The sequence below is a fragment of the Mytilus edulis genome, chromosome 1 (assembly GCF_963676685.1).
Source record: "Mytilus edulis chromosome 1, xbMytEdul2.2, whole genome shotgun sequence".
NCBI classification, from domain to species: domain Eukaryota; kingdom Metazoa; phylum Mollusca; class Bivalvia; order Mytilida; family Mytilidae; genus Mytilus; species Mytilus edulis.
Window position 1 is genome coordinate 32,890,393 of NC_092344.1, and position 17,289 is coordinate 32,907,681.

The window sequence follows — 17,289 nt, forward strand, 5'->3', positions numbered from 1 at the left end:
ACAATCACATAGCTTCAAAATAAAAATAAAATGTTTAAATTAGATTTCCTTTTGATATTACAATCGAATTCTTTGAATTTCATGTCAATAAACAAATTGTTTAAAATAAGATTGATTGTTATTTGCTTTACGCCGCATCAAGGATTTGTATAGTAATATACTACAGTCTATGCAAAAGTTCACGAGATTCCAATCCTTCTTACTATACAAATCCTTGGCCGCATATAAGCACAAAAAGGCTATATCGCGGCGAATTTAAAATAAGAATAAATATCGATATCGATAATAGGTTAATTAAAATGGAATCACTTTAGTCCTCATTAGTTTGTCGAATAAGTTGCTCTTTTAATTTTGTGACATTCGTTTATGTCGAAAACGGATTTTAAACGATATTTGCTAGATTACCTGTAGAAAATTTGCTATGGGGCGAAAACAAAACCCGTCCTCTAGGGCCGAGAGTGTACGTCTAAAGTTGGTTATCGCACTTGTAATTTGACTTCCGCTTAGAAACTATGTAAACTTTCACTTTGTTGAAAAGTTATATTATCTTAAAGCAGGAAGGAGTCCTGTCTGAATTAAACAGGTATTAGGTTTAATGTTCAAAAAACATAAAATCGTAACGCCTGTCATCCTGCGATTTTCATAAAAATCAAAATCCATGTAGCTTAGCAGTTAGGTTTTGGTCTCTTCTAAAGTTCTGTTTCTCACTGAATCTTAGCTGCTGAGACAAATTATTTCCAAGTATGAAGGCCTCACTCTATCATATAAACTGTTTTGTAGAAAATCTCTAATGTGTGAAGTTGTCTCCTTTCAAATGAACAAAATGAGAGTATTATTCCTGAATCCGGGTCCGTCCGCCCTGATTCTGGTTCGCCCTAGTTTCTGTTCGCCCTAATACCTGTTCGCCCGAGTCTGTTCGCCCTGATTTTATTTTTTAGTATAGTGTTTCGTTGTGTGTATATAATTGAATGTGTTGAAGTCAGTTTACAATTTGGCCGAATGTTAACGATGTATCATGTTGTTTATAGCTAGCTGCTACTAAGTTATAAGTTTCTGTACATTTCAGGACTACAAGATATTGTGACTTCAAGGTATTGGCAGTGGCAGATCCAGAACCTTTCATAAGGGGGGGGGGGGGGGGGCTGACTGACTGACTGACTGACCTAAGAGGGGACCCTCTCCAGTCATGCTTCAGTGATTCACTATATAATCAACCAAATTTTTCCCAGGTCCCCCCCTGGATCCGCCTATGATTGAGGACTAAGTTTGTATCTGTATATTATTACATTACTAGGAAATTTAAGTAATTATAAAATAAAGTGTATTATAAACAATGCAGCCAAGAATTTTATTTAATTAATATAAATTTGGCAAATATTCTGTATTTAACTTTTAACAGATTTACATAAATTTCAATATATATATTTATATATCGTTCATTAATGTAACATATACATAGCATAAATGAATATAGGGCGAAAGAACCTAGGGTGAACATGTAATCAGGGCGAACAATCCCGATACCATTATTCCTCCCAAGGATTTGTATAGTAAGAACAAATTTATTTTATAATTTACTATACAAATCCTTGTTCCTCCTTACAGTTTCCTTGAGAAATTTTGATATTCAAGCATCCAACTTGTTACAGCAATTTTACAATTAAAGTAACATAGTTTAGGAATTGTTCTTCAAATATTTCTTTTTGCCTTGTTGATAAATGTCTCTGGTTTTGGAAGGGTTGATTGCCTGCAAACATGTTTATTAACAAAGGTACATTTAAGCAGATGGTTGGGTGTTTGCAAACATGTTCTGTATGTGCTTGTACCAGGTCTGTGGTTTCTTTGGTTACAGTCTATCATATTGGTTTTTCATTTTGTTTTTAAATAAGGCTGAAGGTTTTTCAATTGAATTTTTATACGGCTGTCAAAATTTTGTCTGTCCGGCGTAAACATGTCGTACCATAACTTGAAAAAGACTTATCCAAATTTCATGAAACTTGTTATAGTTGTTTGTTATGTTAGTCAAATGATCTGTATGCTTTTTGGTGAAAATAAGATTAAAACTTTTTGAGTTGCAGCACTTTGTAACTAAAACATGGGGGTGTTTTTTTCACATGTCGCACCGTATATCAAAAACGATTTTTGATTATTGCTTAAAACTTTACAGAATTCTTAGTTATATTAATGTTAAGATCTGTATACTTTTTGGTGATGATTCAAAATTTCATTTTTGAGTTTTTGAGTATTTTGTAAAAAAGGGGGAGGTTTTTTTTACATGTCGCACCGTATCTCAAAAACGATTTATGATTATTGCTTAAAACTTTATACACTTCTTTGTTATATTAATCTAAACATCTGTATACATTTTGGTGATGATTCAAAATTTTATTTTTCAGTTATTTAGTATTTTGTAAAATTGGGGGAGGTTTTTTTTACATGTCGCGCCGTATCTAAAAAACAATTTATGATTATTGCTTAAAACTTTACACACTTTTTTGTTATATTAATCTAACGATCTTTATACTTTTTGGTTTTGATTCAAAATTTTATTTTAGTGATATTTAGTTTTTTTGAAGAAAAAAAAGAGGGGGGGGTTTCATATGTCCCTCTGTATCTCAAAAACAATATATGGTTATTGCTTAAAACTTTCTCAGAAACTATTTATGATTATTGCATAAAACTTTCACACAAGACGACGGGCATATCATGCGCTCATGGCGCAGCTGTTTATTACATTTTGTCATGCATTCATGTCAGGGCTAAAAAAAAGCTGATTCTACGGTATGCCTGGGTTTTGCTCTATATTGAAGGCTGTATATATTCCATAGTCAATAATAGATATGTCAGATCTCTAACTGCTAGCCAACCATTGGTATTTTCATACATGTAAAAAAAAACATATACTTAAAATTTCTTGCTTGCTTATTTTGTTTCTTTTAAAAAAAAGTCTAACATCAAAATGGGAAGCTTAAACATGTTAAAGTAAAATCTATGTGTATTTCTTTTCTCTTTTCTAGAATTAGGTAATATGACATAGCCAAAAAATGGCAAGAGGATTAAGCCCAGAATTTGTAGAGAATAGAATCCACACATTAACTCATGTTCCAGTGGAATGGAGTGTGGACTTACGAGATAAGTACTATGAACTGGACTTGAAGATGAGTCAGATGAAAATGCTAGTCTTTAATTTCAAATGGGGAGATGAAAGGTAATGAGAAGATTTTATTGCTATATTCATTGTTGATTGATTTCTTAAGTTCAGTATGGTAAATGACAGTCAGGAATTTTAAAATGTATTGGATTTTTATACGACCGCAAAATATGAAAAATTTTTCGTCGTATATTGCTATCACGTTGGCGTCGGCGTCGGCGTCGTCGTCCGGCGTCCGAATACTTTTAGTTTTCGCACTCTAACTTTAGTAAAAGTGAATGGAAATCTATGAAATTTTAACACAAGGTTTATGACCACAAAAGGAAGGTTGGTATTGATTTTGGGAGTTTTGGTCCCAACATTTTAGGAATTAGGGGCCAAAAAGGGCCCAAATAAGCATTTTCTTGGTTTTCGCACTATAACTTTAGTTTAAGTTAATAGAAATCTATGAAATTTTGACACAAGGTTTATGACCACAAAAGAACGGTTGGGATTGATTTTGGGAGTTTAGGTTTCAACAGTTTAGGAATTAGGGGCCAAAAAAGGGCCCAAATAAGCATTATTCTTGGTTTTCGCACAATAACTTTAGTTTAAGTAAATAGAAATCAATGAAATTTAAACACAATGTTAATGACTACAAAAGGAAGGTTGGTATTGATTTTGGGAGTTTAGGTCCCAACAGTTTAGGAATTAGGGGCCAAAAAGGGACCCAAATAAGCATTTTTCTTGGTTTTTGCACCATAACGTTAGTATAAGTAAATAGAAATCTATGAAATTTAAACACAAGGTTTATGACCATAAAAGGAAGGTTGGTATTGATTTTGGGAGTTTTGGTCCCAACAGAATAAGGGGCCCAAAGGGTCCAAAATTAAACTTTGTTTGATTTCATCAAAATTGAATAATTGGGGTTCTTTGATATGCCGAATCTAACTGTCATGACTGTGTATGTAGATTCTTAACTTTTGGTCCCGTTTTCAAATTGGTCTACATTAAGGTCCAAAGGGTCCAAAATTAAACTTAGTTTGATTTTGACAAAAAATGAATCAGTTAGGTTCTTTGATATGCTGAATCTAAAAATGTACTTAGATTCTTGATTATTGGCCCAGTTTTCAAGTTGGTCCAAATCGGGGTCCAAAATTAAACTTTGTTTGATTTCATCAAAAATTGAATAAATGGGGTTCTTTGATATACCAAATCTAACTGTGTATGTAGATTCTTCATTTTTGGTCCTGTTTTCAAATTGGTCTACACTAAAGTCCAAAGGGTCCAAAATTAAACTTAGTCTGATTTCAACAAAAATTGAAATCTTGGGGTTCTTTGATATGCTGAATCCAAAAATGTACTAAGATTTTTTATTATGGTCCCAGTTTTCAAGTTGGTCCAAATCAGGATCTAAAATTATTATATTAAGTATTGTGCAATAGCAAGTCTTTTCAATTGCACAGTATTGCGCAATGGCAAGAAATATCTAATTGCACAATATTGTGAAATAGCAAATTTTTTTTTAATTAGAGTTATCTTTCTTTGTCCAGAATAGTAAGCAAGAAATATCTAATTGCAAAATATTGTGCAATAGCAAGATTTTTTTTTAAATGGAGTTATCTTTCTTTGTCCAGAATCAACTTAAATCTTTGTTATATACAATATACAATGTATATTCACTTTTTACTACCAACTGATAAATTATAATAAATAACATTCAGTGATAACAAGCAGTTTTTTTTACATCTTAATATTTTATGATGTATTTAAATGAGTAGTTATTGTTGCAAACTCCATTAGAAATTTTAATTGAGATTAGTTTTGGAATAAGGGAAAGGGGGATGTGATTAAAAAAATTGGGTTCAATTTTTCTCATTTGAAATTTCATAAATAAAAAAGAAAATTTCTTCAAACATTTTTATGCCCCACCTACGATAGTAGAGGGGCATTATGTTTTCTGGTCTGTGCATCCGTCCGTCTGTCCGTTCGTTCGTCCGTCCGTTCGTCCGTCCGTCTGTCCCGCTTCAGGTCAAAGTTTTTGGTCAAGGTAGTTTTTGATGAAGTTTAAGTCCAATCGACTTCAAACTTAGTACACATGTCCCCTATGATATGATCTTTCTAATTTTAATGCCAAATTAGAGTTTTTACCCCAATTTCACGGTCCACTGAACATGGAAAATGATAGTGTGAGTGGGGCATTCGTGTACTGAGGACACATTCTTGTTTTGAGAGGATTAATATTCAACAGCATAGTGAATTGCTCTAAGAGAAAACAAAAATTTTAAGTTCATTAGAACACATTCATTCTGTGTCAGAAACCTATGCTGTGTCAACTATTTAATCACAATCCAAATTTAGAGCTGAATCCAGCTTGAATGTTGTGTCCATACTTGCCCCAACCGTTCAGGGTTCAACCTCTGCGGTCGTATAAAGCTACGCCCTGCGGAGCATCTGGTTTATGATTAATTGGATGGTTGCTAAATGTCCAGTGGCAAATATTTCAGGCATACTCAGAATAAGAGATATGTATGTCATTCCAGTGTTTTTAATAATTTTGTATAATAACTTTTGATTTGAATGATAACCCCATTGTCATTGACATCCCGTTTCAATAAGATATTCATAGATTGTTTAACCAAAACAACATAAAATTTCAGCAGCATCATTTAATGAACCCCACACTAAACAACAGGGATTATTTGAAATTGCCCTCATATACAAATGATGTACAGGTATTATTTTTGTTTTTAATGATTATCAAAATAGGTTTAATTTTTAAAAGAATATGCTCTAATAATTAATTAAGTGGTTTTATCAGCCAAGTGTATAATGACAAAGTAATATGCTGGTTTATAATATACAATGTAAATCTCCATGCAGTGGACCATTGCCAAGACTAGCAAACATCACAGATACACCATCAAGAATTCTCAAGTTGGATCTGTCTTTAAATGAACTTATTGCTCTAGAGCATGAAGGATTGTTGCCGTTTAAACAAGTTAGAGAATTGAATGCATCCCTCAACAGAATTAACAAGTAAGTTCGATGTACTTTCTTTCATGTTGTCTATTTGTTTGTCTTGTAAAAACGGAATAAAAAATACTCTTATGATGAGCATGATTCTTAAGAAAAACTTTTTGTTAATTTGGTTGAAAAATAAATAAATTTCTAATTGCTTCATGGTATGAGTTATAGGGAAACCAAAAATGGTAGATGATTGAAATTCATATTTATTATTTAGAAATAATGAAGTAGTATTACCAGGTATCTTTATATGAAAACAGAAAACCACTTAGAGAATTTTGAGTTTTAAATTCATGGTTAGATTTATATTTAAGATTAAATGTTGACCTTGAGATGTCTTTTGAGTTTTGATGTAGTATATAAATGGGCTGCTAATTCATTTACTTGGCTACACAGCATCACAATAATTCAAGCAATACAATTATCTCCCTTTTCTGTGTATAAAATGTGCTATGTATTTATTTTCAGATTTATTGGCATAGAAGTGCTTAAGAATTTACATTCCTTGGATTTATCTCATAACTCAATAAACAAGATAGAGAATTTAGTTGGACTTTCCTCATTAGTTATTTTGAATTTGAGTATGAATGAATTGGAAGATATTTCATATATGCCAAGCATGGTCAGTCTGAAAGTACTGAATCTCAATAATAACCATGTAAGTTTCACACTTCTTTATTCATACACTCAAGTTATATAATAAATTCTATAGAAGTTACTGCTTTTGTTGCATAAGGATAAGTAAACTATTGATGGTAAATATAAGATTAATCATCGAAAGTACAAAAAGACCCAGAGAGATAGTTTCAAATTCTTTTTCATCATTTCATTTCTGAATTTTATTTTTTTAAATTGCATCTTTATATCAACATAATAACATTCAATGGTATAAATATTACTCCACCAGATGTACATTTTGACAATTATTGTCTCTTTAGTGATGATAGAGGCCAATTATTTTTAAAACCTAAAACCAAATGCAAATGTTGAAGATATGATAAAACCAAATTGTTTTCCAATAGATAAAATTAAAGTTTATGAATTTAAATGACATACTTTCTTACATTTCAGTTGAAATCCTTAGATGGTGTCCAGGCATTACCTAAACTAACAGAATTATCTGTACAGAGAAATAATATCGTAAGTGTTATAAACTGTCATTGAATCAAATATTCATGTGTGAGGTATTTTGTGGTATGTTTTGATCTAATTAACCAAGGTCAATAATGCTTTTGACCTATCCTACATCAGTTCGTCATGGTGATTAGTGAGTCACATGCCAAATAAGAAGAAGCTCTTGATGCTTCTTTGGTTTATTTGTCAGTGTATAATAATATAGATAAACAAATTCAAAAGCTGAAAATAAGTCTTTTATACAGTCATTTGTATCTCTGAATCTTTTTCAAAGCTCAACAAAACAGAATGATTATACTATCGAGAAAACTTAGAATAAAACAATTGATATGTAACTTTTTTTTTATATGATTGAATAATTTGCTTTATTACATAATTTAATTGAAGATATTTATATTTTTCAGACAAATATACTTCCTTTAACCAGTTGTTTTCACTTACAAATACTAAATGCAGCATCAAACAAAGTGAACTCGCTCCATACAACAGTTGGTGTGCTGACAGAACTGAAAAGATTAGAGGTCATAGCTTTTCATGTAGGTATATGTCTGTTTTGGTCGTCTGACCGACCTGTCATCCATCTATATATGTTGTGATTAACTTTGAAAAAAAACTGCCAATGTTTTAAACTTCTGGGCCTAACGGTACCAAAATTTTAGTTGAATCTGCCTTAGGGAATTTAGTTAAGAAACTGTATCCAGGGATTTAATTATTCATCATTTATGGCTACTATTGCTAGAATAAAACATTAGGGCAATTGCATGATGGGCTGATAGTTAAGAATGTCACTTAAAAAGAGTATGCAATACTATAGGAGTACAGAGATTTAGGTTTGTAATAGGCCACCTACAGAACCCTCAGTTTTTTCCAGCATACATGAAATTGTTTCTAAAGTACATACATATCCTTTCTTTTCCAATCATCAAAATCAATCAGTGTTGTTTATATTATTCAACGAACTTTATTTTCTGTTTTAAACAGGGAAATCCAATTGAAAGAGAGAAAAACTACCAAACAGATATTTTACGCAGTTCTAATGTAATGACATTAGATAATATATCAGTCAGACCTTTACCTAAAGAAAATTTACCAAGTGTATGTATAATATAAAGATATGTTTCAAACATTTGTGTTTCAATATTGAGGGAAAATATTGTAAATGCTGCATATGGTAGGCATAACTAATTCATATAATTTTTATTGTTACATTGACCTGACCTATACATAATTACAGGAAATTTATACATTGATATATTACTGTAATATTGCAGTACATGTAATATTCAAATTTCTATTTTCCTTTGAAAAATTGGATGTTCCATCTTGAATTTCCTGGTACAATATTATCTTGAATAAGAATTTTAATGTGAAGGTAACATATACATGTGTATCATAACTAATATGCTATACTGTAAACCAACTTATTTTACAAAACCTTTTTTTTTGCCTTAAGCTTTTCATGCTGCCTCTGTGGCCATTTATTTTTTAGTACTTTTTACCTTTCTTGATAGACTTACATTAGGGAAGATTAAAGTTTTACAAATTTGTGTTGATTTAGAGTGCATTATTTTACATTTCCCAAAAATAAGTTGGTTAACATGAATTGTGACTGTTGTTTACAGTATGATGCTGGTAGTGGCAGACATGTACAGAACATAGAAACATTAAAAGATGCTGCAAAACAGGCTTTCCAAGAAAGAATGAAAGAATCAAAAGGGAGGATGGAAGAAAATGTTAATTTTCTACAGAGACGAATAATGTAGGTTACAGATCTCTAAGATGCATTATGGGTAGTTTTAAGATATAAATACAACTATTAGAAATGTTATTCTCTTTGTATGACTGTGGAATTTTGTTTTAAGCAGTTTAGAATTAGAAATTATTGTAATTTCGGTTTGAGATTAGATTTTATGGTGTAAATGTTTTAAACACTTAAAAAGAAAATTATTAAAATTATAGGTTTCATTAGGATATCAAGCGATATCTAATTCTCACAAGTTGTTAAATCTACTTGGTTTATGGTGAACACTCTTTTTGTGTTAATTTGATTTTCTGTGAATAGTTGATCTAGTCTTTTGCAAATACCATGAGTGACGTCATATGTCCTTTTTCCGTTGTCAAACTTAAACATCAGACACTTTAGAAAATTTTGTAGTGTGTCACACTTCAGAATGAAATAGCATTTGAAAAAAAGAAAATTTCCAGGAGAAAATTGTTAATGTTTTTTATATTATGGAAGACATATTGATGCTGGATAAGCCAATCAAATCAGTTTTTACATCACATTCCATGCAGTGTGATATGAAATATATATGCAAGACATAGATAACAGGCCACAACCTTAAGAGAATCAGAGCTCCAGATAAGCTGCGTATTTGCGTGATCACGCAATAAAAATAATAAAAAACCCAATGCAATTGCCCATTGCAGGGTTCAATAACCCAATTATTTTAAAGGAAAACCCAATTATATGCCCAAACCATGAGTTTTCAACCCTTTAATTGGCTACTGTTTGCGTTATTTACCCTTATCTGTTTACAGTCGTCGCGTAAATCTATGTTTATAATATTTATAATTGGAAATTTCCTTTCGTTCTAAAAATAGATCCCTGCATCAAGTAGCTAAAATGGGTCCCTGTTGGAGTGTTCAGTTGCTCAATAGGTACACATGTTTTTGAAAACATTTAGGTCTTCTCTGCGTTTATCCAATTAGCGTGTGTCATTTAGTCATATTTTTTTTGCATTGCTCGAGATTTATCATAACATACATTGAATTAAACCGAAAGTGAATGTCTGGTAAAAATATTAAACAGAAGCATGTTTTCTGCTTCTTTTGAAAAGCTGAGGCTCAGCCAGTGTTTTAGGAAGCGTCCATCGTAAGCACGGGCGTGTGTGCGTACCTTCTAACGAGAACATTGCTAATAAACACTGGGTTTCGTCAAAAACGAAATCAGTTGGAAAAAGTGAAAGGCCAAATCAATTATGACAGGATAAAGCATGAGAAACCAAAAGTTCTGATAAAAGACAACTAAACCCAGATTTATATAAATTGAATAAACCAAAATCATTCAAGTATAATTAGAGTTTATGTAGTATTTCTTTTTCTTCATTTTACGGTTAATTAATGAATACACACACAGGCACTGGTCTCAGAATTTATTATATAAAGGTGTAAGACGAGTGCCTGTGAATATACATATCCGTTTTTGTGAGAAAATACAAAACTGGCAGAAGGTTTGGAACGGGACACAAATTAAACCTACAATTGCTCCTCAGTGAATAAACCAAATAAAACAGCTAGCAAATAACCCTAACCCTAACCCTAAACCAAATAAAACAGCTAAACAAAGAAAGAAACATATTTAAGATGGAAAAAAATCTGGGGTTGATTTTGCCTAAATATTCAATATTGTGTTGATGAAAAAACCCAATACATTCAGGAGCTTGGTGGTGAAAAACCCAATTTGATATTAACATGAGGGGTGAATTGGATTTGATAATGCAATTAAAAAACTTTATCACCCAATTATATAAGAAAATGTTGGGTAAAAAACCCAATTTGTGAATTCTTATCTGGAGCTCTGGAGAATCAACATTATTTTGAAAAGAGTGATGATATTTAGTTTGAATGATTATAATTTCATTTGTACTTTGTACTCCAGGGCAGTATGGCTATCATTGGAGTCTGTTTGTTGCTGGTTTATTGTCTCCTAGAAAAATACCCAACAAATCTTTTTTTATATTTTTGTCTAATTCAGCACTACCCCAAAGAAGTAAAATACCAGCTTAAGGTGGTACCCAACACCTTCACTAAAATTAATTTGGCTCGTTTAATTTTCATAAAATTTTGACAAAGTGTTTACTTTGACCCTTTGACAAAATTATAAAAATTTCAAAAAAATTTGAACCAACCATTTTATCAGAAAAATTACACTGGTTATATAGCAGTTTGACAAACACTAATTTTGATCATTGAGAAGCATAATATTCCCTTAACAACACAGCGTAATTAAAACGTTTCGCTGATTTTACAGAGCTATCTCCCTGTAGTGTTAGGTACCACCTTCAAAAGAAGTTCAAACATTTCTTTTATTGACTGTAGTCCTTTCAAGATTTGAAACCATTAAAAAAGAACATTTTCTATTTCAGAGATTTACAGAATGAGTATGTTGATTATGAAAATAAACTGAAAACAGATTTAGATGCATGTGTAAGGTAAGATGACAATTATTTTGTAATAGGCTCTGATATAGAAATAGATTCAGCTTCAAATTCTTTATTAAGATAACTACTAGCACACGAGTGTTCTTCATTACAAATAAAATGATAATACAAAACAACACTGTTTTACATGAGGTATAATGCTATTTTAAGAATTGTTTCTTATTTCTTATGCATCTACGATTTTGTATTATGAATAAATAAATTCAATAATATTTTGTGGATTTAAAATTTTGGAAACTGAAAAATAATTGTGATGTGAATCTTTCAAATCTAAACAATAAAATTGGGGCAAAAATGTTCCTTATATCTTTATACTTATGGTCCGAGAACACAATTAATTCGTAGTGCATTTCTTTTAGAACATAAATGAAAATAAAAAAAATCCCACCTGCGCTTTCCCAATGAAACTTTTACAGTGTGTTGTACTACTTTTGGGACAAATTATATCAAAATTATAGAAAACTTCATCGCCTCTAACTCAAAATATGGACAATTTTGTGTTTAGGGTGTCTTGAAATCTTTTGACAGCTTCCGAAGTGCTAATTTTTAACCTTTTTCAGCTGGACCAAATCACTACTTTCCTGTAAAATTCTGGACCCAAATTTTTTTACAGTGTAATTTCACCCCCCTACTTACAATTTGAGGCATTAAACTCGGAGAAATAAATTTGGAAGGGGTATAAAAATTATTGGCAAGTAACCCACTGTTAACACTAGGGACTATATTCGTGAACAACGAAAATCAAGGGACGACAATTGTGGTCTCGGACCTAATAGGATAGAAAGAGTTGACAAATCTTAAAAAAACTTGGTATGACCAAAGCTTAATAAATTATAACACTGCTTGCAAAGTTTCATAACAATAGGATATATATTATAGACACTATGTTAAATTCTATACTCATCTTTGCGTGTTAAATTTTGACGTTAAAATTGAAAAATTTCAACTATCAACATTTTGGGCTTTGAAAATTAAAATGTTGCAAAAAAATACTGTTCAAATGCCCTAATATATCATTTATTATGTACTAAAAGCAATAGAGTACTCATTTGATTTATCAGACTTAGCATAATTATTCAAAAGTCAAATTTATATCAGCCTGGGCCTAAAAATTGAGGTTTTTCAATGAAAGGGGGCCTTACATGAAGATGTAATATATTCCAGCAATTTTAAATTTGTGAAGCTTTTTGGTTATAAATAATCCTTACATATGTATTGAATGTACTTTAAATAGAAAGAAAAGTTACAAATAGCATATCATATTACTTTAAAAGGGTCTTAAGCCAAGCAAGACTGGAAAAAAATAAGGGTCAATTTAAGCCGTGCCACATATTTACATTAAAAAATGCATATTGAGGCTATAAGAAATAAAAAATTGTGTCCTTTTTATCATTTCTATACTCATGTGACATGATACAACAAATCTGAGCACAAAAAGGCTCTTGCAATTAACTTTTCTTACAGACAGTATGGTCTGATACAAAGATTTTTGCCTTTTTAATAAAAACTTGAATGCAATTTTAGTCTCAACAGGCTTATATTTAAACCACTTGCTATCCTACAGAAGAAAAGAAAGATATTATGTGAAATGGAACAGGTACATTAGACATTGTAAAGTGCTTTTGATACAAATTTAGTGAGGTCTTTATTGTAGACTTCAAATTTTATATACCAAGAACCCCACTTTTGACTTCATCCAAACAGGGCGTTAGACAAGGGTCATTTATACAACACATTTTGTACATATTATCTGAAATAACCTTCTTTTCTGTAGATTCTGAGTTCATAAACAAGTAAAAGTACTAGATGAAGGCACATAAACACAAGTATTCACACATGAAAACCTGTCAGATAGAAAGTCAGGATGCCATGAATGCATCAATATTGAAAAAGCCTTGAAATGCCTATTTTGACCATAAAATGCCAAAATTGGTCATTTTTGCAGAAATTCTATAAAATAAAAGTTTAAATCCTTTAGTTTCATGCTATTTGACAAAGTGACACCACCAAATCATTTAGGGAAGTTGCCAAAGTTCAGATTCTATATTTACAGACTTCACCTCTTAGGTCCGAGAACACAATTAATTCGTAGTGCATTTCTTTTAGAACATAAATGAAAATAAAAAAAATCCCACCTGCGCTTTCCCAATGAAACTTTTACAGTGTGTTGTACTACTTTTGGGACAAATTATATCAAAATTATAGAAAACTTCATCGCCTCTAACTCAAAATATGGACAATTTTGTGTTTAGGGTGTCTTGAAATCTTTTGACAGCTTCCGAAGTGCTAATTTTTAACCTTTTTCAGCTGGACCAAATCACTACTTTCCTGTAAAATTCTGGACCCAAATTTTTTTACAGTGTAATTTCACCCCCCTACTTACAATTTGAGGCATTAAACTCGGAGAAATAAATTTGGAAGGGGTATAAAAATTATTGGCAAGTAACCCACTGTTAACACTAGGGACTATATTCGTGAACAACGAAAATCAAGGGACGACAATTGTGGTCTCGGACCTTATGACAAACAAGATATCAAAATAAAAAAAATGTTTTTCTGTTTCTTCTTCAGTAAATTGACTTAAGTGTAGGAAAAGTTAATAAGTTATTTTGTCCTGATCTGTTAAAAAAAACAAGATTATATTTATTGTCATACTAGATTTAGTTGAGCCATTTGTTAACTTAGTTATTTACCTTTTAAAAATTTTGATTAATTGAATTTCAGATATTTGGATTCTCTGACAGCATCAGAAGTAGGTGGAGTGGACCATGATCAACTAAGGGGAGCAATAGGAACACCTAATTCTAAACCTTGGCATGTTAGTATATTTTTTAGTTCATCTGGACCAAAGGTGTATTTTGTATTGCCATCACTTGGGGTCTGTCATTGGCGTCAATATCATAAAAAAAAACTGTTCCCTCTGAACACATCTGGCCAATCTAAATCAAACTTGACCACAATCATTCTTACTTTTAAAACAAGTTAAAAGAATATATGGGTAAAATGCAAGAATTCAGCTTTTATCTTAAACACCTGTTGAAGATAGAAAATTGTGACAGGTCAAAATTGCTTAAAAGATATGCATACCATTTGATATTTAAAATTAGAATTTCATACGCACATTTTGTAATAAAGGAATTATTACCCTCTGCTAAGAAAACATATGATAAATGATCAGTAAAAAATAACAAAACTTAAAATCTATTCAACATATTCATAAACATTATTCTTCCTATTTCAGAGGAGAAAGGAAGGAAAGCCAGATTATGGAGGAATCAAAGACACAGATGAGGTAATAAAGTCTAAATATTTCAGATTTCAGTTGTCTATAGCAGATTGAATATGGTGATAGCAGGAAGTAAAAATAATTCAGCTTATCCTTCAGTATTAATTGGTCATTCATTCTAGTCATCTTTTTGATAGCATGAATTCCAATCTACTCATAAACTACTTAAAACGATTTCAAGGGGACAAAATAGGCAGGTTCTTCTTGAAAATAAGGAAAACTTTACCTCTGAACTAAGTAAATTGATCCAAGTGAAACTTACGTCTTTTCTCTGCAATCAAATTTAGTGCATCTTATACTTGATGTCTGTTTTTCAGGTGTAAAGTTTTATTTTAACTAGGAGTAAGCATTAAATCCTATCTCCTTTCAAACTACTGAAAAAATATTGAACAAAGCTAATATAAATTCTCACAGTTTATTATGTTGTTAAAAACCATATGTTTTGTTTCTGAATTCATGATTTGTGATATGATATTATTATTTATGTGCATTTAGGGTTCACAATAGGAGTGAGATTACAGTTGAAACATATGCATTTTTAAATACAGAGCCACATGAACCTATCGCTTATTATGCAAATGGCACTCACTATTTCTGACACAGACTTTTATTTCTTTGCGCATTGAAACTACACTTACAAATTACTACAGAAAGAAATTAAAATAGGCATACAATTGTTATCTTTTTTATCTTTATTATTTTAGTTACTTAAAGCTACACAGAAGGAACTGTTAAGACAGACTCCTGGCGTGTAAAGACTTGTATGCTGCATGTATAGACTGTGATACATTCCTGTTATACCTATTTGCTGCATGTATAGACTGATAAATTTCTGCAATACTTGTTTGCTATATCCATTGAACTGTGTTCATTGTATTTTTCTAAAGGAGATTTATGTTGTTCAGAGTTCAGATTATATTTGCATGAATGTTTTAAAGACATGAGAAAAACTTATATTTCATCAGCTTATACTTGTCATAAGCTTTTACTATGCATTATACAGTTTCCAATAAGACATGTGTAACACTTACAGTCAAGTCACAGTAATTAATGAAATTATTTATGTTGTGTAAATTTCACAATTCATTCTAAAACACAAATAGAAATGTTATCATTTCCTTCAAAAATCTCAAAAGTTGTACTGATTTACATTTGTCAGTCCTTCTTTCTGCTCTCCAGTCTGTCCAATGACCATTTTGTTGCATTTTCTCAGGATCTGCAAATCTAAGCTTCCTGAAATTTAGAAGCAAGCTTTATGCTGTGCTATGAATTGATTTGTATTTTCAAACTGATCTCTTGTCAACTTCCTGTTAAGCACTCTCTCACCTGTACATATTTTTACACAAACATGCAGGCCAAGTATCAGATGTTCGTCATATTTTTCGCAAAGAACTACAGGACTTTCTGAAATTTGGACTCAAGCTTCATGTGAACATTCTGTACTATGTGATGCTTTTCCATATCAAACTCATGATACTGAACACGTGTATCAGGGGTATCGTTAGTGTCTTAATATAATGATAAATAATACACAGTTCGACTATATATTTTTTGAGAATCAACACAGCACAAAGGGGAAGAATGCTTATATCACCATTTGAATGTAATGGTTCATTTAAACTTGTGAAATTACAAAAAAAAAATGGAAAGTATTCATGAAATCTATGTAACAAATGCACTTTGAACAAATAATTTGGAAGGATGAGGATCTCTGTTTTACCATACATTCCAATATTTTATTAGATTTTTTTATAGTTTTTATTATAATGTTGTTATAAACATATACCTTGATATATTTTTGTGTTTTTCTAGTTGTTTAAAAAAAGTCTTCCATTGATTGTTCATATCAATAGGTGTAATGTTAAATAGTAGATGACTTTGTCTTATAAGGGTCCCAATTTTAATTGAGTCAAATTTGCATAAAAACTGTTATATTATTAGTTGTAAGTTTTTTTTCTTAATTATTCATATACTACCATCATATACTTTGGCAAAGCTTTGTTTTATATTTAAGACGAAGGAAAGATCTGTGTAAGTGATGATTTGTATTTGTTGAATTATGATTTTTTAATTATTATAATTTATTTTTTATTGAACAGTCAGATATCCTTTCTGTGTTCTTGCTTTGTATTCTTAGGTAGATTATTATTATAGATATTTTGAAATTCAATATTTTGAAACAATCGAATAGGAAGAAGAAATCTGTTGAAAACAATGTTTAGTTGTAACACCTAATATGATTATAAATGTAATATTGAAACCATATCACTAATAATTAAAATTTACCTCATCTTTTATTAAGCTTCAGTTTGATATATATTTTTTCTTGCTGTGTTGAAGACACATTGGTGGTCCTTAGCTATATTCTGCTCTTTGACAGGCTGTTGTTTCTTTGATACATTCCCTATTCCCATTCTCAATTTAACAGTACGATCTTTTGATTTTTTTCTGACAAATTCTATATAAAAGTTAATATATTACCTGACCTA

General features: G+C 31.0%; 1 protein-coding gene across 1 annotated transcript; it reads left to right on the forward strand.

Moving 5' to 3' along the window:
* The first annotated feature begins 468 nt into the window (after positions 1 to 468).
* Positions 469 to 16,057, forward strand: LOC139481256 (uncharacterized). The gene is made up of 12 exons (XM_071264439.1): positions 469 to 583; positions 3,018 to 3,208; positions 6,014 to 6,169; positions 6,626 to 6,815; positions 7,229 to 7,297; positions 7,696 to 7,827; positions 8,273 to 8,386; positions 8,914 to 9,050; positions 11,440 to 11,505; positions 14,239 to 14,332; positions 14,756 to 14,806; positions 15,505 to 16,057. Exons 2-12 carry the CDS (start codon positions 3,045 to 3,047, stop codon positions 15,553 to 15,555), a joined length of 1,224 nt encoding a protein of 407 aa, XP_071120540.1. The 5' UTR covers positions 469 to 583; positions 3,018 to 3,044; the 3' UTR covers positions 15,556 to 16,057.
* The last annotated feature ends 1,232 nt before the right edge of the window (positions 16,058 to 17,289 follow it).

What these genes read in the sequence shown, in the direction of transcription:
- LOC139481256 (XM_071264439.1), top strand. Translation starts at nt 3,045, where the DNA reads ATGGCAAGAGGATTAAGCCCAGAATTTGTAGAGAATAGAATCCACACA. An exon ending in TCCCTCAACAGAATTAACAA is followed by an intron (nt 6,170 to 6,625) that starts GTAAGTTCGATG and finishes ATTTATTTTCAG; the next exon opens with ATTTATTGGCATAGAAGTGC. An exon ending in CTGTACAGAGAAATAATATC is followed by an intron (nt 7,298 to 7,695) that starts GTAAGTGTTATA and finishes TATATTTTTCAG; the next exon opens with ACAAATATACTTCCTTTAAC.